Consider the following 26,106-nt stretch of genomic DNA (forward strand, 5'->3'; position numbering starts at 1 on the left):
ACATATATACATACATACAGTATATATAGGAGAGTGGTAGAGTGGTGCAGTAGAGGTTAAAAAATGTGGGCCTGGCATCAGAAGATTGCTGGTTCGACTTCCCTGATCCACAACATCAAAATGTGGGTGGAAAATGTAAAACTCCCACACCTGCCTCCACCCTCATTTGACCCACCCTGGGCCTGTGAGCAAGGCCCTTATATCCACCATCTGCTCCCAAAACATGTCTCTTTTTGAAAAGTCCTCGTCACTCAATGAGACTACCTGTATAAATATAGCTGAAATTAAAAAAAAGATATAATAATTTATACACTAGAGCCTGAGGAGGCCAGGTGTTCACATGTGTGGAGTCATAAATTGTTCTACCTTTGATGAGTTTATGCGAAAAAGAATTAAAGCAGTTTTTTTATTTTTATTTATTTATTTTTTTTATGGGATACAACCTGGTACTAGGAGGATGCACTAAATAATTACATACCAAATAGTACAATTACATTTCTGACCTGGCAACTAGATACAATGATTTGATTTTTTTTGTTTTAAATCACTCTTTTTAAAATTCATTTATTTTTAAATTTTATTTTATATTTTTTTTACACAAACACACACACAAAAGAGAACACAGAACAACATCCACCCCCGCCCCTTCCACCCACACCAGATCAGTCACACATACACAAATAACCTAGGCTACGGTGGCCCTAAGGTGTAAATGAACAACATTGGAAAAAAACAAACTAGGCAGACATTGACATGTTCTCAACATGAAATGTTGCCAGGTGTCCCAAAATCTTTTCATTTCAGGGTGTATTTAATTTTTTCCAGATGAAAGTGATGCAACACTTCTCTTATTCAGTGTTCATGTGCTGGGGTGTGAGTCCTTCCAGTTGCACAATATGATCCTTCTGGCCAGAAGAGAGCCTAAAGCATCACATCCTTCTTGTACTTGCTGAAGGTCATATCCACAGGGACCACCCTGAACAGTGAGATGAATGGTGATGGGTGCAGTTTTTCCACGCATCACAAAGGACTGGACTTTTTACATCAAACTCTGTCAACCCACATTGTTTCTTGATGGCTGGCATCAGCTGCCATCCTTTTGTCTTCAGTGATGAATCTCAGCTCTATGTTACCAAGGATGACCATCATGTGCACATACAGTATAGTAGTGCTGAGAGAGAGGACCAATCCTGTCAGTGTTGTGGAGACACCCCAGAGTTTATGCTACAAGGAACCACTAGGTATGACTTTGGGTCACTTCTGGAAGTGGTTTTGGAGACCCTGATGACGATATACATCACTGACATCCTGCATCTGAATATCTCACCCCTCAGTTTAATAAGTGTGGAATTAGTTAGTTTCAGATAGTCACATTCAAGCCTGAGGGAGCAAACAGTGTGCCACTCCACAATTAATTTGGTCAGGTTTAGATATCATTGCTGTACAGTCACATGACCTTTGAACACATGTTACATTTACAACAATTTGTCTAGTATTGGTTTGTCCATACGTGTAGCCTATAAATCTAACAAGGTTGAGTCAGGTCCTCTGGACGGATTCTTTGTTGAAATATGGTAGTTGTACACATGCAAGTTGTTCACTTTTAAGCAAATATCTCTAGTTCATTGACTTGTAAATGAACAGTGATCCTGAGCAAAATTATTTATATTACATCCCAAAAACATCCATATGTAGCAGCCTTAAAATGTCCTCTGGCTAACTGAGCATGGTCTACTATTACTATTCAAGTGCTGTGGCAGCGTCAGCTTATCTGCTAGTTTGAATCACTTCAATAATGGATGTGATCCAACCGCAGATCCACAATATATACATGACTTACAGGCAGTACATATAAAATGCAGGAGCAAAGCTTTTTGTGTGAGCGCTGAACTTCATGAGGCGTTTCGGCTGCGCTGCTGTGACACTGACATGTGTTATAGTTGTTACAGAAACATTATTGTACTGGATTGAACTGTGACTGGAATGTGACTCACTCCAGTAGTTCTTCTTTTGCAGAGTGCTAAAGGAAACCGAGCTAGGATTTGTCATGTGGAAGGTTAATTCTGTGGTTTTGCTGCTGCAAATGATTTGCCAAAGAGGCAGTACGACTAATGGCACAGGAATATGAGAGGAAATGGGATGTAGTTATCATCTTCACTTTGCTGCCAAGGAAGACACTGCAGAGTTATTTTTTAAATTAATATTCACAGAACTGTTCAGCAGAATGACAGTGTTTTAAATGAATGATAATACATAAAAGCTTGATTGTTCTTAAAGGTGACTTAGTGGGTTCGATTTGTAAGAATCTGTTTTCTGTAACATCTGGTAAACAAATGAGAGATGCCGTAAATTCATGGGAGATTTACCTTGTGTGAGGCCTACGCTGACACGGACGAGCAGAGCGGCTCACTGAACTGGGATTAGAGGGAGGCTGAGGAGAGAAGGCTGGTAATTATTAGAGCGCTGCCAAAGCTGCTGAGCTCCTGCTCCAAGCCCACTGTTAGGCACGCACCCTGAGACTCAGCGATTCTTCCATACAAGAAAGACATAAATCGCAGGCCCAGCGAGACACTCAGTGGATTTGGAGACTGCCAGACATGAATAATTAACTTGAATATGCATGCGCCAACTTTTTTTTATAAACCTTTGCCACTGTCTTTATTCTGATTCCACTCCCCACTTGCTGCGATTGATGCAACTTTCTCTTCATGTGCTTCCTATCTGCTGTTGTTACTCTTTGCCTTTTCCCCTCATTATTGAGCTTTCAAGTCCATCCTCCTCTGCTGGTCCTCTAAAGGTTGAAATATGCTGCATTGCAGATTTAATTAGTGCGGTAAAACATCTCTCCAGAGACCAAGCATGCAAACTTTTATGCCAACATTTTCAAGATGCCGCTTTTCCCTTAAAGTCAAAAGCAAAAAACATGTAATTCTTATGACGTGCTGCAGTGAAGCAGAAGGACGGAGTCACAGAGCGTTGTTTCCTCCTCCTCTTTGAGTTTTAAAGAAATGCTTCCAGGAGTACAGCACACTGTCATGTCATGTTACTCTGTACCACACACTGAAAGAAGACACAGTGTCTATTGGTTGGTTTATTTGTTGCCCAATTTTAAGTGTTAATTTAAAACATTCTGCTTGTGTCATACTCAGAGGTTGCATTTGTTATAAGTCATTGTTTATGGCTTTCTGCACAAATTTCTTTCATTCATGGATGATTTGACATGAAACCAGATTGACATGTCCCTTTACATGCTGTCTGTTAAAATCCACCATCCATCCATTATCTTTTACCTGCTTCTTCCTTTTTGGGTCATGGGAGTCGCCGGTGCTCATATCCAGCAGTCACTCTGCGATGGGCGGGGGACACCCTGGACGGGTCGCAAGTCCATCACAGGGACACATAGAGACAAATGAGACAAACAACCATTCGCTCTCTCACTCACACCTAGGGACAATTTAGAGTTACCCATGAGTCTAATATGCATGTTTTTAGTCTGTGGGAGGAAACCGGAGTACCTGGAGAAAACCCACACATGCACGGAGAGAACATGCAAAGTCCACCCAGAAATGCCCCCGGACCGGGATTTGAACCGGGGACCTGCCCGCTGAGAGGCAGCGGCTCTACCAGTTGCGCCACCGTGCTGCCCTAGATTTTTTTACTTTACATTAAAAGAGTTATTTTTTTCCCTCTGCATTGGCTATTTTCTGTTTTTTTTTTTTGTTTGTTTTTCCAATCACGTTCTCTAAGTCTCAATTTGAGCAGGCTCTAAATGGAGGTCCTTAAATACTTTTAAGAGAACTGTACAAGTGAAGCACAACATGAGAAATCAAAAACAGTGTCTAATGGTCACGATGGTAAAAAGAAAAGATAAAACAAAATACAATTAAAAAATGTAATAAATAAAATGTTTTTGTTTGTTATCCATCCATCTATTTTCTTCCACTTATCCAGGGTCGGGTCACGGGCGTAGCAGCCTAAATAGGGAGGCCCAGACTTCCCTCTCCCCAGCCATTTGGGCCAGCTCCTCTGGGGGAATCCTGAGGAGTTCCCAGGCCAGCTGAGAAACAGTCCCTCCAGTATGTCCTGGGTCTTCCTCTGGGTCTCCTCCCGGTGGGACATGTCCAGAACACCTCACCAGGGAGGCATCCTAAACAGATGCCTGAGCCACCTCAACTGGCTCCTCTAGATGTGGAGAAGCAGCGGCTCTACTCTGAGTCCCTCCCGGATGATCGAGCTTCTCGCCCTATCTCTAAGGGAGAGCCCAGACACCCTGCAGAGAAAACTTATTTCAGCCGCTTGTATCCGAGATCTCGTTCATTCGGTCACAACCCAAAGCTCATGACCATAGATGAGGGTAGGAACATAGATCGATCAGTAAATTTAGCGCTTCACCTTTTGATTCAGCTCTCTCTTCACCACGACAGACCGGCACAGCGCCCACTTCACTTCAGACGCTGCATCAATCTGCCTATCAATCTCTCACTCCATTTTTCCCTCATTCATGAAAAAGACCCCAAGATACTTAAACTCCTCTTCTCTGACCCGGAGAGGGCACTCTACCCTTTTCCATCTCAAGACCATGTCCCCAGATTTGGAGGAAGCGATCTTCATCCTGGTGGCTTTACACTGGGATGCGAAACGATTCAGCAAAAGCTGTAGATCATGACCTGATGAAGCCAATAAGACCACATCATCTGCAAAAAGCAGAGATGTGATGCCATAAAAATGGATCCCCTCAACACCTTGGCTGCACCTAGAAATTCTGTCCATAAAAGTTATGAACAGAATCGGTGACAAAGAACAACCTTGGCGGAGCCCAACTCTCACCGGGAACGAGTCAGACTTACTGCCGGCAATGCAAACCAAGCTCTGACACTGGTCATACAGTGACCTAACAACTAGTATTAAAAACGGCCTGGTACCCTATAGTCCCGGGATACCTCCCACAGGGCTCCCCAAGGGATGCGGTCCGTTCTCCAGAGCCACAAAGCACATGTAGACTGGTTGGGCAAAATCCCACCATGCACCCTCCAGGACCCTGCTGAGGGTGTAGAACTGGTCCAGTGTTCCACGACCAGGACGAGAACTGCACTGCTCCTCCTGAATCTGAGGTTTGACTATCTGATGGATAGTTTGTTATCCATCTATTATTGCTCAGCCTCCATAAATTGTATGAACAATAAAAACGGATGTCAAAAGGTTTTTTTAGGTAAAAAAAAAAAAAGAAGTAAAAATTAAGACGTATTTTTGTTTGCAAAGACCTGATATTTTACACATTACTGTACATTACTTCCACTCACTGTTCATACTGAATGGAATCCAGACTAGAGCACATGTGAGTGGATGCACTGAATTCACAATATTAATGAACTGGTCATCTATGGAAACATTTTACGATTGAGAAGAAGTTCTGTGTTTTCTTTTGGTGATGTAAAGAGTTGTACAAAACTGTAGGCAGTCCTTTTAAAAGTTGTTGTGTACTGTGTGTTACTGGTGGATCATCGTACTGTAGTTCATTTATGGATTTGTTTTGAGAGCAGCTCCTGAATGGAAGCCAAGTCCAAAACAAATATCTCCAATCAGACAAAAAGTATATTGCATTATAAACTATTTTTAAATAACCTGAAGTAGTTTCTGCTGACTATAACAAGCTCCATTAATTGTTCTCAGCTTCAGCAAATCCCATACAAGCATTTTAACTGGTTTGATGATTTCCTGCTGCTGTTTATCATCCATTTTTCATGGCTGCACTTTTCTTGTGATAGTGGAAAATCGATGAGAGCTATTTTTCTTCCCCCAAACTCTGTAAAGACTTATACAGTATGATTGTTGCCACGTTCATTTGTGTTGACCTTGTTCCCTGTTTTCAGCTGACATCAAAGAGTTAATGCAGTCTCCTAGGAAATTCCAAGAAATCAGTGGATATTAAAGAAAATGAATGTCACGCTTGTTTTATTACCCAGTAGCTGGAGGAGATCTTCTAGTAGGGCTGAGGTCACAGATAATTTCAAGAAGACATACACAGAAAAAGAGCAGATGATACTTTGAATGCTGAGGGTTGTCAAAAATGAATTACCTGCTCATGACAAGCAAACACTCAATAACAGAGCATGTTCAAGAGAATCAAACTGATCTGGCAGCTCTTTATTATTACTGACCACTCAAACCTTGTGAGAACCACAATGTGATTACAGTGTTGTGCAGTGTACGACTGAAGTACATAGAATCTTTAACTTATGTGTGAATGCAAGAAAAAACCTCAAGGGTTACATTAAACACCAATTAGCTTAAATCTTTTCTCAGACTGTTGAGCAAGTTGCTCTGGGGGAAAGAAAAGTTCAGGCTTTCACTGATTTTTAGGACATCCCAGAGACAGAGCTACAGTCTGTGTAAACCACATGGTTGGTTTATATGTTGTTTGTCTAAAACAGGTCTCTCTCAAAAATGAGTCCTCGTGACTCAATGAGACTACTGAACCTGTTTAAATAAATAAAATAATAAAAAAAAAAATATATATATATATATATATATATATACTTACTTGTACTTCCAACTAGGGATGCACCGATCCACTTTTTTAAACTTCCGATCCAATTTCCAACTTCCGAAGTCCAAAAAGGCAACTTGAGGTAAGTTGTATTAATGTTGGATAAGTTTTAAAGTTAGAATTAAATTCTGCTAACAGAAAACATGTTTCTTTTTATTCCTAGTTTTAAAGTGGATATTAAAGTGATTAATTTAAGTGATTGTTTAGTTATTTTATATTTTTTTAAATAAGGGGCAGATATAAGAATTTTTTCTTCTTTCTGCACTCTTTTCATTCAATGTTTTCTTTTTGATGATTTTTTTTTATTTTGTTTCTTTTAAATGAATGAATAAATGAATTAAATTAAATAAAATGTTAAATGTCTTCAAACACCTGCTAAGTTCATGGCATAAACCAACAGACATGTTCCTGTTTTTAGTATTTTACATCACTTTATAATGTAGCTGTTTTTGTTTTTAGTATAATTTTCCAATCATGTTTTTTTATGATTGTCTACTGTTGTACTGGAGGGTAATCTATATCTTGGCTACAAGTATCAAGCTGTAAAATCCTTTGTTTTCTACAACTGATAGTGGTTGGTCATTAATTATGATGAAGTTTAGCAACTTCTCTGTAAACATTTGAGCTCCGTGGTTTCAGCGATGTCTTCTTCTTGTTCAATCCGAAGCAGGCAGCCTGATTTGGGGCAGCCGCGCTCAGTCTGTCCCTCCTCAGAGACGGGCAGACTGAGCAGGACAGATTGGACGTGGCTGGCTGGGGTCGAGTCGCCTCTTTCGGTTTCAAAGAGAGCAGTGCCCCGCTGAAACCACGGAGCTCGAATGTCCAACATAACACTAACTTTACCGCAGTTTAATGTGGCGCTATGGCTCTGCAGACATTGCACGATGCTGTCTTGTTTTGTGGTGTTTCTTGTGTAAAATACTTCCACACAGCGGACATGTTTACATGAAAAGTTTGTTAGCTGTCAGCCACATTGCTGCTAACTCAGTTCTCACATTGTAGCTGGCTGCAAACTATGAACTGGATTTCCTGAATGTGAGGCAGGTCTTATTACTCTGGGTTCATGAGACACGCCTCCATTCAGGAAATCCATTCCGTAGTTTGAAGCCAACTTGCATCATGGATCGGAAATATCGGCAGGTAGATCAGAAAAATCCGATACGTAAATTATGCTGGTATCGGAGGCTGATACGGATACTAGATTGGATCGGCCCCATACCTACTTCAAACCAACTTGGGCCTTCTTAAGAGTTAATTTAGTATAAGTGTTTCTGACCTGACAATTAAAGTGTAACTTCTTGAATTTTGCATATTAAAGCAATGAATCAGGTGACACAGGTGGTGTATAGGTAGGGCAGCTGATTTGGGACCAGAAAGTCAAAGATTCCTCTCTCTACCATTTGCACATGTCATGGTGTCCCTGAGCAAGACACCTAATCCCTAATTGCTCGCCGGGTGCTTACATAGCTGCCCACTGCTCCACCTGGGTGTGTCTCATGTGTGATGGGTTAAATGCAGAGAACTAATTTCATCATTGTATGGGAACATGCAATGATGACAACACATAGCACTGTATTTCTTTCAGTGACTCCTCACGGAGAGAAGTTCTCTAGTTAAACCTCGCTTAAATGTCTTTCTCTGTGAAATGTGCATGTTTTCTGCATGAATTTATTTCTGGGTACTTTAGTGTTCTGCCTCAGTTTGAAAACATACATGTCAGATTAAATGATGATTATAAACCCACCTCAGGAGCAGTGGTCTGTCTCTTGTGTCTCTGTGATGAACTGTCATCCTGTTCAGGGTTAACTTTACCTGACTGCAGCCAGTTTTGATCAGCTGAACATTGTACTATTCAAACATAGTTGTCATGAGCTGTCAGGTAATTTTGCTGCTGGCAATATATATATATATATATATATATATATATATATATATATATATATATACATATATACATATATATGTGTGTGTGTGTAAAATTTTTCTGGATTCATTTTCTGCAGAACCCAAGCTGAAATCATTCTAGCTTTAGCCACACTCCATTTTCACTAACTATTATTAATAAAGTTGAGTTGTCCATTATTTTTTTTTTTTTACATAATTTTGCTTTTAGGTTAACAAACAAACACTACCAAAAATGGAAACATATTGTTGCATGCAGCTTGCAGGCATACCATGTTAGCAGATTTATAGTCTCAAGACTTCTGAAGCTAATGTGTGTAAGCATACATTCACGTCAATCTAAAACAAAATTAAATTATTTTGACGGCTGTTCAGTGCAAAGGAGAAGATTGTTGCCTGTCAAATATTGTGTGGGCGTGGCCACTGAGGCTAAGGACACTCGGCTCTGTCAGTGAGTGTGTTTGTCAGCACCAGTGTGAGCCCATTCTGCTCTTCACAGACATTATTTAGTAAAAGTTGAGCAAGAGGCAGGCTGAGGAGTGAAAGACAAAAAAAAAAAAAACAACACAAAAGCAAATGTTTTGCAAACAGAGAGACACCAATCTGTCTCTCAGGGATTATTATTTTTTTTTGGATTAATACTGACTGGTGCTTTCTTTGTATAAATGCTTACCAAACCAAAGAGATATCAGTTATTTCTATACATTTTCCAACATTATATCACAGTTGCAGGCAAAACAATCCCCCTTACTGGTGCTTGAAAAAAATCTTGACCCTGTACAAATTAGCTTTGCACTCAACCTAATCCTAGACGTTGTTAAGCAACACAAGAGTTGGTTTTACTGAAATCAGAAGATACAAGAATCTGTGATTTGCAATCTCATCTCACCCTCAGTGGAGGGTGGAATGTGTGAAAATTAAATAAATAAATGCATAACAATTAAATGTAATAATTCAACACATCATAGAATCATTAAATGCACAGTTTAATTATTAAATGCACAAGTAATTAATGAAATGCCCCATGAAATAAATAAATGTATCTTTTAAATAATGACATTACATAATGAAATGTTATTTTCAAGATTTTTTTTTAATTTAAAAATACATTTAATTATTTCACTGTGCATTTATTTATGTCATGGCTCCCGTGCAGCAGTGTCATCATTAAATTATGTTAACTGTCAACCTCACTCATCAAACTCAGTGGGCGGGACTAACGTGGATCGATTGAAATCCATTGCTTTGGTCTAAAGTCAGTTCAAACATGGCAGCTCCCTCCATTATTTAAAAGGTACATTTATTTATTTCATGGGACGTTTAATGATTTAATGATGTATTGAATAATTAAATGATACATTTAATTATTATGTGAATATTAGTATTTATTTAATTTTGTCACATTTCACCCTCCATATCATTCGTTCACTTGTTTGCAAAACCCAGCCTTCCCCACTATCCATCTTTTGTTCTTTAATTCTTCTCTGCTGCTGTTAGCACAGATGATGATATTACTGTGAGGACCAAGCTGGCCGCTTCTGCTGGACCAGGTCACACTCTGAGCCATAAAACATCACGAGCCATTGACCGGTGCTCCCGAGGGGCCAATAGCAGTCAGAACATGGAGTGATAATGCTCCAATGTTGCTGATAGTGGTCAATCCAAATGGGCCCATTATGCTGCCTCCATTATGTGGCACGGTCAGCATCCTACTGCAACTGCTGGAAATGCTACTGAAATTTTTCACCCATTACCAATGGTTTAAAACATTTGATTTCAAACAAGGAGCTGAGTGTTTTATTTTGTTTGAACATTTTGTGAAGACATTTACAATCGTACCAAACTATCATCTACTTATTCAGCCTAAGCTGCTTCACCCACTTTGCTTCTGCTTTTTGTGCCTTTAGAGGAGCATTTCTGATTAAACACTCTCGTCATAGATAGTCATACTAAGCCATAAAGAAAAACTAAACAAATTTCTAAACATTCATCTGTCAGACTGCAACAATCAGCTGGTATTAAGATCCTACATCTATCAGTCTTCAGTTAATGATAGAACTGCTGATGAAACGGGCCTGAAATCACCTACGAAGAAATTTTCATTACACTGTGGCCTCAGAAATAAAAAAAATAAAAAAATATATGCTGCACAAAAATTTAATTTTTATACTTGAAATTTGTGTTTACTGTCATTGATCAGTACTGTTCTTTAAGGGTGCATTCACACTAGCCCTGTTTAGTCCACTTTAATCGAACTCTAGTTCGTTTTCCTTGAAAGTCTGGTTCGTTTAGGGAGGTGTGAATGCGCCATCGAACTCTGTCATGGAACAAAAAGGCGAACTCTGGCCTGGGCTAAAACCTAGGTCTCGGTCCGGTAGAAGAGAACTCCAGCGCGGTTCGAGTACAGTGTGAATGTAAACAGACCGAGCCTCGCTCCGCAGGGTAAACAAACACGCATTTCTCTGACCTAATATGGAGCCGTCAGCTGCCTTGTATGGAAAAACAATATTCTCCATGGTCTTCTGTCTCATCTTCTGCTCATGCTAAGTCCATTTTTGAAAAATGACAAAATATAACTCCTAAAACTGCTAAAACTTGATGCCACTTCGTTTTTATTTTTATTTACAGAAGAAGAAGAAGACGTGTCTTCAGAGGTTTTTGTGTTGTTTCTTTCAGTAGTTCTTGGTGCAGCGCCCCCACAGGCGAGTGGGGGAATAGGTTGGTTCAACAGGTTGACTTGACTGCACAGTGCAGTGTGAATGCAAACGCACCAGCTCAAATGTAAACAAAAGGTCATGAATATTGGTCCCGAACCGAGTCTACCGGACTATCTGGTGTGAAAACGACCTAAGGTGACATGTTAACACACGTGGTCAGAGTTTTGTGACAGTGATGAGGTTATTTTCACAGAAGGTGGCATTTTCAATTACAAATAGAAGCTTATGCAATACTAGTTTTCTATACAGTAAAACAGCAAACAAAAAGATCAGACCTCAAACATAATCAGCTGTCTGTGTGTTTGAAGCTTCTTCTTTTGAATTTTCCATCTTCAGGGGTCGCCACAGTGAGTCATCCTTCTCCATCTCGCTCTGTCCTCTGCATCCTCTGTCCTCACTCCAACTACCTCCATGTCCTCTCTACTGTATCCATATATCTCCTCTTTGTCTTTTTCTGGCAGCTGCATTTCTAACATCCTTCTACCAATATCTCCATTGTCCCTCCTCTGGATGTGTCCAAACCTTCTCAGTCAGGCCTCTCTGGCCTCAGGTCCGAACCCAGAAAAAACCTAACGGTTGGGGACGTGCGGCTGAATTAAAGGGCAGAAGATCGGAGCTGAGGGGGGTGTTTGTCCTTTCATGGACATAAACAAGCATTTAAACCCTGTTTCTGCCTGCATTCTGATTTATTCAGACACGGACCACTCTGAAATGTCTGTTTTGGGATCTCACCTGTTTGGGTCGTCGGCCATGTGTGTCTGCTGAGTGCAGCGGCTGAATGAACGCACACTTGGGTGATGGATTTCTGCCTAGCAGTACAGTCCCGTCTGAAGTTTAACTGGAATTTTTACCTCTTTCAAGGCTGATCAGCTCGCAGTGAAATGGCCGCATGTGGCTGGTGAAAGTATGGCAGGCCAAGCTGATCCTGACCCAATTAAAAGCCCGACACCAACCTGGCCAACTCATCCAGCACATTATCCTGGCCCAGCCCGAATTTGTGGGGCCGAGCTTAGGGCTTGGGTAGAAATGACAGCTCTAAGTAGTAGGAGTTGTTAACCCAGACCTCTACCAATCCAGTATGGTGTCACTTAGATGATCTCGTATTAGTTTTGGCAAAAGTGTTTTCCATTAGATGCCATTCCTGATACAACCCTCACCATTTACCAGGGATTGGTTCAGGCACAAAAGACACACTGACTTGTGCTCCCTAGAGGCTGGTTTTGAGTGTTTGAAAGCTATTGATGTGTAATTGGTAAAAGCAGTTGTAATAGTCAGTGTCCATTAATAATCAGTGTCCATTAATAATCAGTGTCCATTATCTGCTGCTTGTTCCAAGGTTGGGTCACAGGTTTGGCAGAGAGGTTGATAAATCTGTCAACAACTACCTCTTCCAGCTCTTTGGTGAGGAAATGAAAGCACCATATACCTGGAACATCTCCCTTGGAGGGCATACATGGTGCATCCTTACCAGATGCCCAAACCACCTCAGCTTGCTACTCTCAATATAGAGCACTGGTTCCACTCTGAGACCCTCCTGGATGAATACATTTCTGACCCCATCTCTAACCAGAACCCAGCTATCCTGTGTAGAAAACACATTTTGACAACCTGTGTCCAAGAGCTTGTTCTTTTGGTTAGTGTGCAGACCATGAATGAGAGTAGGAACATAGACAGGAAACAGGGAACTTTAATAATCAATAAAAATAATAATAATAATAATAAAAAGAAACAGAGACCTTTAACTTGCAGATCAGCTCCCTCTTCACCCAAAAAAATCTGGCACAGAGTAGGAAATACTGCGGAAGCTGCACCGATCCATCTGTCGATCTCACGCTCTAATCCTCTCTCAATTGTGAACAAACCCCCCAGATACTCCTCTTATTGTAGTACCTCATCCAACATGGAAAGAAAAAGCCACCGTTTTGCAACAATTAGCCATGGCCTTAGATTTGGAGGTGCTGAAAAATGCAATTTACAGATCTATATTGTCAGATTCTGGAAAAAAAAGGCAATACAGATTTACAATGACCCAACTCATCTACTGCAACCATTATTCAAGCTGCTGCCATCTGGAAGAAGATGGGCGTGTCCTCTAATAAAGAAAAATTAGAGGATCACTCTGCTGTGACCATCCTTAATAGGGTCCCATAGCCTCACATGGCAAACTATTGTCTTCTGAGATGTTTTTACATTTTTATTGTATCATGTATTTTAGAATGTTTCTTTCCAAAGGATAGAAACACAGATGTAATGTAACAGATGTATAACAGAAGAAGTGGCTAATTCGGCAAAATCTTGGTTCAAACAAACAGCTGCTATTTAAAAACTATAAAGTCTACTATTCTGAAAAAAATCTTGTAATGTGAGAGGTTGGTTCACACTCGTGTGGATTTGCACATTTTTACAGCACTATACTCTTCACAATTTGATCTGTACAAACTTTGGCAAAATGGAGAAACATAAGAAATTAAATGGTTGCACTCTGCCTTCTGAAGTACCTCACCAAAAAAAAAAAAAAAAAAACATAACTCCTACAGCCAAACCATAAAGACTGGTGGAAAAAGAGCAAAATTCCTACATATTGATATATCCTGATACATGCTCAATAATCAATCAATCAATCAATCAATAATCATAATATATTGATATATATTATGTGTATCTTAAAAGTTATGGTGGTGGAAAGAGTTTCTTCTATGACTTGCTGAGTTTTGTTCAGAGATCTCCACTTTAGGTCATATGACCTCACTGTAGCAATTAGAGGCTGTTAAGAGTATCTTCATGGCCTGATTCATGATCAATGATCTAGATAGATAAATCTAAAAAGGTTGAGTAAGGTTCTCTGGATGGATTCTTCTTTGTTGATACGTTTTGTCTTTTATCCAAAAATACTTCTTCAGTCTGATCCTTAGTAAATGGACTGAACTTGTATAGCGCCTTTCTATCTTATTTCAAGATACTCAAAGCGCTTTACAGTACAATCTGTGCCTCATTTACACATCCATACAGCACTCTACTAGATCTCTACAAAGCTAATTGAACAATCATTCTAAAGAGACTAATCAGTGCTTTGAGATCACATTTATACACTGATGGGACACACATCAGAGGCTATGAGGGGTTCAGTGTCTTGCCCAGAGACACTTCGACATGTAACTGCTGGTGGATTCGAACCCCCAACTCTTGCATTGAAAGACGACTGTTCTAACCACTCGGCCACAGCCACCTTTGGTGACTGAAGAAGTGACTGAAATGACTGAAGAAGTCTGTGAAGAGGTGACTGAAGAAGTCTTTTGGATAAAATACGAAACATATCAACAAAGAAGAACCCATCCAGAGGACCTGACTCAATCTTTTTAGAGTTCTGTCAGTGCTTTTCAATGAGAAAAATTACATCTTTCCTTGCAAATTATGTCACCGTGGTAACTCAAAATGCAAATACAAGTAATAGCACACATCATGGTGCTGAGCCGGTCATTTCAATCTAAAAATTGTGAGGTTACACATTGCAGGTCGTGCCACATCAATGTTGAGGGAAGAGCAAGACCCTTTTCAGGTGGATAATAATAGATGGTAGGTGGCTGCCTTCAGGGAGTGACAGGCTCTGTCCCTGTCTGTTTTCTTTATATTTATTTGTGTTCCCCGCTCTGCTCTTTGTACTTTTGTTGTTCTGCTCTTTGTGTGATTTCTGTTCCTATATATCTGATTCTGTTGTTTTCCACTCACTCCTCAGTCTGCCTCTCCAGTCCTCAGTCTTTATCATTCACACCTGTCCCTCATCAGCCACCTGCCCAGGTGCTCTCATTACTCACTCTCCCTCTGTCTTATAAAAAGCCTTTCTCTCCTCCACTCCTCTTCCGGTCATTGTTCTGTATTCACAGCCATCTCAGTCCTCCTCTGTACTGTCTGTTTTTGTTCACCTGATAATCTGCTCTGCCCGTTTACTCTGATGTCCTGTTCAGTCTTGTTTGTGATCGTGTTTTGCCAGAGTAAGTTTTGCTGCACCGACAGCGTTTTGTTTTGTTGTTTAAATAAATTATTTTTATTTAAACTCCTGCCTCGCTCGCCTGCCTGCAAATGGGTCTAAACTTTGGGGATTGTGATAGAATGACCGGACCAGACCCAGCAGGTTCTTCACTCCGCTCCAAGCGCCAGCACGAAAGTGAGCAACTCCGCCGGGTAACGCGTAATTATCTGGACACCAGGGCCACCCCCAAGGATCTGTGGAAGAGATTGGTGGCCGCTGAGGACTTGGTTAACGTGTTTACCCAGTTGGAACTAGAAGGCTATGAACCGGGGGTGTTTGAACTTTTTTCTCAAGCTTGGAATGAGAGACGTGTGCTGCGCTCTCTTCTCCTGCCACGCCCCCCAGTCATCCCAAGCACCCCTCATTGGCGAATGAAATGGTCTCGCCGCCCGCTGCGGCTCTCCTGGTCTCGCCGCCCGCTCCGGCTCTCCTGGTCTCGCCGCCTGCAGACCCCTCGCCGGACCCGCCGCCTGCAGACCCCTCGCCGGACTCGCCGCCTGCAGACCCCTCGCCGGACCCGCCGCCTGCAGACTCCTCGCCGGACCCACCACCTGCTGCTGCAGCCCCACCTCCTTCTTGTGTCTCTGTGGGGACTGGTTCTGACACCCCATCCATTGGGATCTCTATAATGTGGGTCCCAAGCCTCCGGTGGGCCCCAAGCCTCCATCACCTGCTGCTCCAGAACCCGACTTCGACTATTCAGCTGCAGAGCCCGACTTCGACTCTTCGGCTGCAGAGCCCGACTTCGACTCTTCGGCTGCAGAGCCCGACTTCGACTCTTCGGCTGCAGAGCCCGACTTCGACTCTTCGGCTGCAGAGCCCGACTTCGACTCTTCGGCTGCAGAGCCCGTCTTCGTGTCACTGCCTGCAGAGCCCGTCTTCGTGTCACCGCCTGCAGAGCCCGTCTTCGTGTCACCGCCTGCAGAGCCCGTCTTCGTGTCACCGCCTGCAGAGCCCGTCTCTGACCTCACGGCTGCTGAACCCTCGTCCGACCTCCCGGCTTCTGAACCCAGGTCTGGTCCAGCAGTTTCTGAACCCCGTCCTGACCCAACAGCTGCCAACGTCCCGTCTGCCCCAGCAGCAGCCAGCACCACAATCTCTGGCCCCATTCCATCCTTCCCCGAACTCTGGTCCCGCTCTGGACAATCCCCGGGCCGTCCGCCCGAACTCTAGTTTCGCTAGGAACGACGGCCAGGGCCGTTCATAGAAATACCAGTGTTTATTTTTGCTCCCAGGTCTACCCTGTCGGTTTTTGTTTAGATTTTCTTTTCGTGCCCTCCATCCTTGTTTCCCCCATCCTCCCACCCATTCTGTGTTTTTTGTGTTGTGTTCTAGAGGACGTCAAGAGCCGTCCCTTGAGAGGGGGGTTATGACAGGCTCTGTCCCTGTCTGTTTTCTTTATATTTGTGTTCCCCGCTCTGCTCTTTGTACTTTTGTTGTTCTGCTCTTTGTGTGATTTCTGTTCCTATATATCTGATTCTGTTGTTTTCCACTCACTCCTCAGTCTGCCTCTCCAGTCCTCAGTCTTTATCATTCACACCTGTCCTTCATCAGCCAGGTGCTCTCATTACTCACTCTCCCTCTGTCTTATAAAAAGCCTTTCTCTCCTCCACTCCACGTCCAGTCATTGTTCTGTATTTACAGACATCTTAGTCCTCCTCTGTCCTGTCTGTTTTCGTTCACCTGATAATCTGCTCTGCCCGTTTACTCTGATGTCCTGTTCAGTCTTGTTTGTGATCGTGTTTTGCCAGAGTAAGTTTTGCTGCACCAACAGCGTTTTTGTTTTGTTGTTTAAATATATATATATATATATCTTTTAAACTCCTGCCTCGCTCGCCTGCCTGCAAATGGTTCTAAACTTTGGGGATTGTGATAGGGAGTCCCCAATGATTGGTTGACACTTCTTGTGAGCTGGAGATCACAACAAAATGACACCAACAAGGCAACATCTGCAAACAGCAGCTACAAAATTCTTAGGCACCAAACACGACGCTGTCTGCCACCTCCTGAATGCATCAAGAAGTTCTAACAATAACATCATGAAAAGAATCGGTGACAAAATACAGTCCTGGTGAGGTCTGACTGACTGCTGGCAATTTGAACCAACCTCTCATACTGTTTGCTTGTACAGGAAACAGTATGAGGGGAAAAAAAGCAAAGGATCCCCTGTTTGCTAGACATGGAACACCCTGCAAGGTACCCCAAGAAACAAGACTTTTCAAGTCCACAAAACCCATGTAGATTGGTTGGACAAACTCCCATCTCCCCTGAATGAGCTTAGCATGGGTAAAGAGCTGGTCCAGTGTTCCTTGGCTGGCATGGAACCTGCAGAGTTCCTTCTGAATTGAGGCTTGCCCAACGATCCAACTCTCTTCTCCAGAACCCCTGAGTAGACCTAACGAGTGGGGCTAAGGAATGGGACTTTCCAGCAAAAGAACCCATCCAAAGACCCCAGACTCAGCTTGCTCTATGGAAGAAATTTTGGTGGGATTGAGAAAATCCTGGATGTATTCCTTTCACAGCTGATGACATCACTGTTTGAGGTCAACCAACAATCATTGTTTTGTTAGGCAGAAAATAATTTTAAACCAAATAAAGTGTCCCAGGAGTTAGCATGTGAGCAAACAAATCACTCATCTCCCCTCCTCCATCAGGTTAGTGGCATACTGGCAGTAAACTCACAATATAGACATTTTTAGGAAATAGTGTGTCTCTTTGTTCATTTCCTTTAAACTGAAATGAATAAACATGAATACAGTCTGCCATCTTGGATCTTTTTTTTATTGTGAGGTTTTTAGTGAGAGCTTTTCTGTTTCCTCAGATGTAAACAAGTAAGACTCCAGAACTGTTAGAAATCATCACATGATGTCTAAATTTACCCAAAAAAAATTTATTTCCCAGCTTTCCCAAAATACATTACATACTTTTACTGCGCATGTCGTACAACTCATGGTCGTGTTTGAGAATGATGTCAGAACTGTAGTTTTTGGCAGCTTTATGAGTAATGCTAACAGCTTCATAGAAAATAATGAGACGAGGACGGACACTTCACAATTTCAGCAATACAGAAGTTGGTTTACTTTAAGCGAATAATAAAAACAATAAAATAAAGGTCTAATTTTGTCTCAGTTTCTCAGTTTGGTTTGTCAGCTAGTCATTCTATCCAACCTGCCTCCCTTTACACCACAGCTACCTTTTAGTTGTTTTTTGTTTGTCTTTGCAGCACTACGCCTCTAAATAAAACTGAACCAAAGCCCGTACTGTAGTGTGACATGCACATGGTGGAAAGGTCAGCTCCTCACACTGATAGCGCCGGACAAACTTGTACCTCATATGAGAAAGGGAGGTTAATAAAGAGCCTGTTTGTTTTTCTGCAGCTTCCAACATCTCCACACTGATCCTAGTTCATCTAGAATGGATTATGAAGTGGTTTATGGAGCTTCTGTGAACAGATTGCTCCTCTTGCACATTGTGCTATAGTTCTCATGCTGGCTGTGCTTATTTACATGTGGATATCCATCACTCAGAACATCCGTGCTGATGGTTGTTGTGAGGCCAAGAAATGAATATACAATTTATTTTTCTGTGTAGTCGTTTTTCAGACGTGCTGTGATGACGACCCCTCAGCACTTCTACTGAATTAATGAGAAATGTTTTTGTTTTATTCAAGGACATCTACAAACATAATTGCTAGCTGTTCAGAAAGGAACAAGGTTTTCCCACCAGATTTATTTAATCTGTCCAGGGAGTTGAACCAGTGCTTTGGATTTGTGCATGTTGCTTCATATCTAAAACAATTTCTTTAGAAGCATTTCTTGCTGGATGTTGCAGTCATGTTATAAAATATTTATTTCATGAATAAAAAAAAAAACCTGGGTGGCTTTATGAGGGAAATGTATCACGAAATAACAGATTTAAAGCATAAACAATTTACTGTCTTTTATATAAGCAAGGCCTTTTGAAAATTGTCTTGCATTACAGAGCATTGTTGCTTTATTGACTTATTGGATTTAACGTTTTGATTTATTAAGTAATTAGCACATTAGCAAGAATCCTTCATTTTATGAAAATGCTGGTTTAATTTTGTACCCATAAAGTATATTACGCCATAATATTATTCATGATAACGCATTCATAAAATAACGTGAATTATTTTTACACTGCACACTGTAGATTATTCTACAGAAGATGAGCATGTAAAAACATATTTCTCTTTTATCTTTCTGTGAATAAAAGAACTTAAACGCATGAAACTGTTTATACCATACCATACCATTTTATTTATAGAGCACTTAAAACAGCGACAAGGCCAACCAATGTGCTGTACAGACAGAACAACAGACAACACACAAAATAAAATACAAAATTAAGTAAATCAGAATATAGACATAAAAACGATGCAGATAATGACGACTAACCTGCGTGGAGCATACAGGTTCAAACACAGATCATCTGGTGTTAAAAGCCACTGAATAGTAGTGAGTTTTTAAACAGGACTTGAAAACCGAGAGGGAGGGGGCCTGTCTGACAAGCAGAGGTAACTCATTCCAAAGTCTTGGTCCTGCTACAGAGAAGGCCCTGTCACCTCTGTGCTTAAGACGAGTTCCTGGAACTGTGAGGAGCAACTGGTCCACTGACCTCTGGGAACCTGGTGGGACATACGGTTGTAGCAGATTAGAGAGATGGGGGGGGGGGGGGGGGCACTGTTCAGCGATTTGTAGACATACAGGAGTATTTTGAACTGGATTCGAAGGTGAACCGGTAACCAGTGCAGGGAGGCCAAAACTGGTGTAATGTGCTCTTTTTTGCCTGTACTGGTTAAAAATCGGGCTGCTGCATTCTGGACCAGTTGTAGTCGTGAAATGGAGGTCTGACTGATACCAAACAGGAGTGAATTGCAGTAATCAAGCCTAGATGTAATGAATGCATGTATTACTGTCTCCAGGATATTTTTGGACAATATGGGCTTCAGTTTAGACAGCCGCCTCATTTGGAAGAAACATGATTTAAGTTTGGCGTCATGGCGTGATCCTCCAGGAAGCACTTCAACTGGGACTCGACTATTTTCTCCAGTATTTTAGAAACAAATGGGAGGCTGGAGACAGGCCAGAAGTTGGACACGACTGAGGGGTCAAGGTTTGTTTTATTCAGGAGAGGCTGGACGGCAGCATGTTTAAATGATTTTGGCACCACGCCAGTGGATAAACTACTGTTTACTATATCAAGAATGGACAGACCTAGAGTAGTAAAAACCTCCTTTAGTAGTCGAGGGGTGACCACATCAAAGGGGGAACCAGAAGGTTTCAAGCTGCACATGACCTGCTCTAGAGAAGATAGAGTGATGGGTTCAAAATGGGCAAATTGAGCTACAGATTGAGGTGGGATGGATGGGTCATGAGTTAGAGGGGAAATGAGAGCCCGGGTGGTCGCAATTTTTTCCAAAAAGAAATGTAGGAAATTGTTGCTCAGCTCAGTCGAGGCTTCCAGAGGTGATGGTTCAGTGAGGTGAAGAACAGAGTCTAGGGTAGAGAAGAGGACACATGGGTTGTGAGAGTTTGAGGTAATTATATCATAAAAGTATTTGGATTTAGCAGCTTTCACCGCTTTCTGATAACGGCGCCAACTCTCTTTAAGTATTTGAAAAGAGACATGCAGCCTGTCTTTCCTCCACTTGAGCTCTGCCCTCCTACATTGCTGGCTAACGGCCTTGGTGACGTCACTTAGCCATGGTTCTGCTCTCAGTTTTGATTTTTTGATTTTAATAGGCGCAACATGATCCATAGTCTTTAAGCAGACAGAGTTGAACTGGGATGTCAGCTCCTCAGTGGTGGTGAGAAACACTGGTGGCTGAACGATCATTTCAGAGTTCTAAACATCTGTTTAACGTGCAGCAGTGAAGTGGTTAATGGTCCGGCTGCGATGTGCAGGAATGCATTGGGGGGGGGGGGGGGGGGGGTTCCATAGGTACGCTCATATTGTTCCAAATAAGCGACATTGACCGCAGAAAAACAAAGATCCAGAAGCTGTTGTCAGTCATACATCAGGAGTGAGTTTATGTCCTAGATAAAAAAATGAACAAAACAAAAATAATCCGTACACCATCAGCAGAGGTGGATTGCAAGCCATGTACATGGGCGCCATCTTACCAGAAGTTAAGTTTATGATGCACAGTGCTGTCATGTCACAGTTAATGTTTTTGGACTCTTCTGCGGCCTGTCCAGCTGTAGTGAATGGATGTTCTGAGCTTTAGGTTATTATTTTCTTCAATGTGTTGGTATTTATTCATCAGTTGGGTAGCCTGTACCCACTATCAGATAGTTTTATTTATTATTTTTCCTATAAAACCCTTAAAAAAAAAAAACATTATTGTTGTCTAAGAAATCATAGTGGGGGGATCGTCACAAGACAAATTCAATGTAATGTTGAGAAAATCAAAGTCTCAGCCTTGGAGAGTGTTGAGAATGACACATTTTCCATGCTCATCCCCAATTCCAAAACAGATGGGGTCCAGCTGTGTTCCCCTTCAATGAACCCAATATCCAATAACGTGGTCAGGCTTCTTTTGCAGAATCAGCTTGCAAGAGCTGGGTGAGTTCTGGGTGAGTTCCCTCACCCAGAACTCTCTCTTCTGTCTGGACTCTCCCCAGGCTGTCCACCTGAGTTCTCTCCTGCCTGGATGCTTCATGAGCCTTTGGTTTTTTGATTATCTTTAAATACTTTTCCTCGTCTCTCAATCATTGTGTAGTCTGCATCTTTGGGTTTGATTTTCAAATAAACCTGACCCATTGCTGTATTTTTGCTCCTTCTCTAGTTTGCTTTTTGGTTTAAGTGTAATTTCCAGACTTTTGCTATAGGAATATAATGGTTTAATATAACTTTTTTTGGCGCAATAGTCATCTCATTGTCTTTTGTTAATGTAAAATCAGGAAAAGCTCAAGGAAGACAATGAAATGAGATGACTTTCTTCATTAATGCAGCCTCTGGAGGCTTATCAGCTCCCTTATCATAAAACAGCTTGCTCAGGATTACTGGAAGATTTATTAATTTTTTTTGGAAAGTCATGATTCAGAAGAATATTACAGTAAAAAGTGCAGCTAATTTTAAAGAGAGCCCTGTATTCTGATTGATCACACTCCTTCATGTTTCTGTTTTACTCAGGCGAGAGGTGGCCATGCCGTTTGGCTGTTTAACAATCGGAGAAAAGAAGGATTACCACAGTCCTTCGGATGTGACGGACAAATATGACCTGGGCCCAATTGTTAAATCGTGAGTATCACAGCAACTTTTTGAAGAGCTACTACAAACCAGAATGATGCTATACTTGCTCTTTTATGTGATTAAAACTGAAGTGCCATTTATTTTTCCTAGGGAGGAGTTTTGCGAGATTTTCAGGGCCAAGGACAAAACTACGATGAAAATGTATACATGTAAAAAGTTCCTGAAAAAGGACGGGCGAAAAGTCCGCAAGGCTGCCAAAAATGAGATCCTCATCCTAAAGATGTGAGTCTGTTTGGTGTCTGTTATGTTTTACACATTTTCTTTTCCTGACTTGTTCTTTTAAATGCTAACTTCAGATACAGCATGAATTGCTGAATAAAAAAAAAACTGCCCAGTGGTTTCTTTAAGAAAAAAATGGACTGTACTTATACAGCGCCTTTCAATCTTATCAAGATACTCAAAGCTCTACACTACAATGTGTCCTCATTTACCCATTCATACAGCACTCTACTAGATCTCTACAAAGACAATTAGTGCTTTAGATCACATTCTTACACTGTTGAGACACGCATCAGAGGCAATGAGGGGTTCAGTGTCTTGCCCAGCAACACTTCTAATTGTGACTGCTGTTGGAATTGAACTCCCAACTCTAAAAAATAAATAAATAAATAAAGAACCACTTTTTTCAGGAGTCAATTATCTGCAAAAATTTCCCCTCCAACCCTTTGATGATTTGAATTCAAGATCAAGTAGGTTTTTTGTCATTTCATCACATGTGGTACATGAGGTGGAACAAAATTATGTACACAAGGTCTCAGTTACATCCAACAATAGCAGAAATCCATCCATCCATCCATTATCTTTTACCCACTTCTTCCATTTTGGGTCACGGGGGTCGCCGGTGCCCATGTCCAGCAATCACTGTGAGAGGGGCAGGGTACACCCTGAACAGGTCGCAAGTCCATCACAGGGACACATAGAGACAAATGAGACAAACAACCATTCACTCTCTCACGCACACCTAGGGACAATTTAGAGTTACCAATCAGTCTAACATGCATGTTTTGGTCTGTGGGAGGAAACCGGAGTACCAAAAGAAAACCCATTCATGCACAGAGAGAACATGCAAACTCCACCCAGAAAGGCCCCCGGACCGGGATTTGAACCAGGGACCTGCTCACGGAGAGGCAGAAGCTCTATCAGTTGTGCCACCGTGCTGCCCAATAGCAGAAATATAAAGTGTAAAAAGAGAGTAAATAAGGATCTAAGATAGCCTATACAGTGCACTGAGATATACGCTAAACGAACGCCAAATGGTACACTAAAAGATCTAAGATATATCCAAAACACTAATAATGTAAAACAATAAGACGTAACAACAGCAGCATGAACATGAGTCTGTGTGAGCAGATGGGTACAAATGAAGACAGCAGAATGAAATAATCAGCAGCATGAGGTCAGCAGCATGGAAAATCAGCAGCACATATAAACAATCAAAGTGATTTTTTTTCACAGTGATTATCCTGGTTAGATATTCATGAGTCCAACAGCCTCAGGGTAGAAGCTGTTCCTCAGTCTAATGGTTCTACACTTAATGTTCCACAACCTCCTGTCTGAGGGGAGTGGGGCAAAAAGTGTGTGTGCTGGGTGAGTGGGGTCCTTCATGATGCAGCTGGCCCTGCATCATTTGAATTTGAGTAATATGCATAGTAGCATAATATTACTGAGCAATTGGTTGCTGCTTTGAAGCCTTTTACAATGACATTGTTAACAGTATGTCTGGCAAATCATCCAGGAGGTGAACATGCAGACTGAACCGAGGACCTTCATGTTTTGAAGCAACAATGGCAACCACTGAGCCAGTGTGCTGCCAATGACTTCTTTCTTACATCCTGCTCAATAATCCAGATGGAAAAGTCTAACAAAGTTAAGTCAGGTCCTCTGGACAGTTTCTTTTTGTTGAAACATTTCGTCCAAAAGACTTCATCAGTTCGAGGAGCTGCTACAAACTCAGTCTTATAAATACCACCTTCACATGGTCAACCAGTTCGATGGTGCTCAGGTGATTTCTGTAGTCCGCCCATTTCTCTGCCTGCAAACCAGCAAATTATCACACTTGAGATCAAGGAATAAGACCTGATCATCATTTCAAATCCCTTTGTTTAGAATTTATGGAATAAAATAAAGAACCTAAAGAGGGAAGTTTAGCTGAGAACACCTTAAATAGTCACAACTCATCACAAAGTGATGAAATAACGACTTAATCCACACAAACACACATGCACAGACACACAGAAACACACACACCCAAATGCTTCTTTTTGTCCAGAATCCTTTCCCATTCACCACATCTCTAAAAGGATTGCCTTAGTTCATTTTCTGCTATTTTTATTTTGTAAACTATACATTTAAAGTTCATACCTTAAACATGCTTTTTATTTATTAACTGTTGTATTTATACATGTTTTATTAAAATTTATTGATATTTGTTTCCATAAATTCTGTAATGCTGTGCTTTTTTCAAGCTCCTGATGTGCCACACATGTTAATGAGAGTTATGAAACATCACACCTGTCAGAGGTGACGCACATCACAGCGATAATGATACATAAATGTGTCAAATCACCATTTTCCCTACACTGAATAACTCAGTGGGATTTAGTGATTAAGGGATGGCAGGGGGCAGTTTACCACACAGCTTCGGTCGTTTTAGATATTGTTCAACAGTTTTGAAAAGTACAGCATTTGAAAGAACTGAGAGGCACAAATGTTTTCCAGACCAGACAGAGTAAATCTTTTCACCCACAGAAAAGCTGCAGAGTATATCGTAGACAACAAAAAAATGTGTTGCAATTTGATTTAGTGTTTTCCAAGTTTCTAATTCTTTCAAGGTTGTTGTTGTGAATTATTCCCACTGGTGTTTCTGTTGCCCCTCTAATCTCTAATGGTAGATTTGGATTCCTGTTTGATTCATGACACCAATCTTTCTCTGGTTTGTGTTTTCTGACACATTCCCAGGGTGAGGCATCCTAATATTCTGCAACTGGTTGACGTCTTCGAGACCAAAAAGGAGTACTTCCTCTTCCTCGAACTGTGAGTTTATAGTTGCCTGGTGACCCAGGAGAGGTTTTCTGCTTGTCTTTACTTTGGCTTCGGACTCAACCACTTCTGTTGATTATACGCTCATGGGGAGCAATCTGCTGTTGCCCAAAGCCCTTTAGATATGCGAACAGCTCTGAGCCACAAGTCATTTGGTATTCAGATATGATCACTTGCTAGCTGCTCCATTCTCATCAGCATGCGTTCATTGGGAATTGGGTGCATTTCTGTAGAAATTCTAAATGCAGAAATAACATTTCTTTCTCTCTCATGAGAACACTTGATTTGTGGGTTCAAGGAATTGGGTTAGCTTGCAATTCAGCACAAAGAAGCATCCATGGGGAGATTTTCATTATCATTTCCATCATCTTTTCCTGGAAAGACATAAAAATAAAATTTATAGAAGCTGCTAATGGTTTGTCATTTTACCAGATTACATTCAGCAGTTTATTTCGTTTCCAACTTTTTGTCATTTTCATTTAGAAAAACACATCAAAACATCTTACAAACCGAGAAACCGAGAAATCATTTAAGAACCCAGAAACATTATAGTTTGCTTGTACCGTGTTGATTTCCCTAGTTGTGTCCTTCCCATA

At 41.3% G+C, this 26,106-nt stretch overlaps 1 protein-coding gene across 1 annotated transcript in view; it reads left to right on the top strand.

Annotated features, from left to right (window-relative positions):
- The window catches only part of LOC119412158 (caM kinase-like vesicle-associated protein), an 81,478-nt gene that overhangs the window by 47,226 nt on the left and 8,146 nt on the right, over positions 1–26,106 (top strand). The window contains exons 2-5 of the mRNA XM_037679135.1: positions 22,352–22,459; positions 22,562–22,693; positions 25,430–25,504; positions 25,809–25,815. Of these exons, the coding sequence (XP_037535063.1) occupies positions 22,365–22,459; positions 22,562–22,693; positions 25,430–25,504; positions 25,809–25,815 (309 nt within the window). The 5' untranslated portion in view covers positions 22,352–22,364. The remainder of the gene's footprint in view (positions 1–22,351; positions 22,460–22,561; positions 22,694–25,429; positions 25,505–25,808; positions 25,816–26,106) is intronic.

This window comes from Nematolebias whitei, chromosome 7, assembly GCF_014905685.2.
Source record: "Nematolebias whitei isolate Nwh7 chromosome 7, NemWhi1, whole genome shotgun sequence".
Taxonomy (NCBI): Eukaryota; Metazoa; Chordata; class Actinopteri; order Cyprinodontiformes; family Rivulidae; genus Nematolebias; species Nematolebias whitei.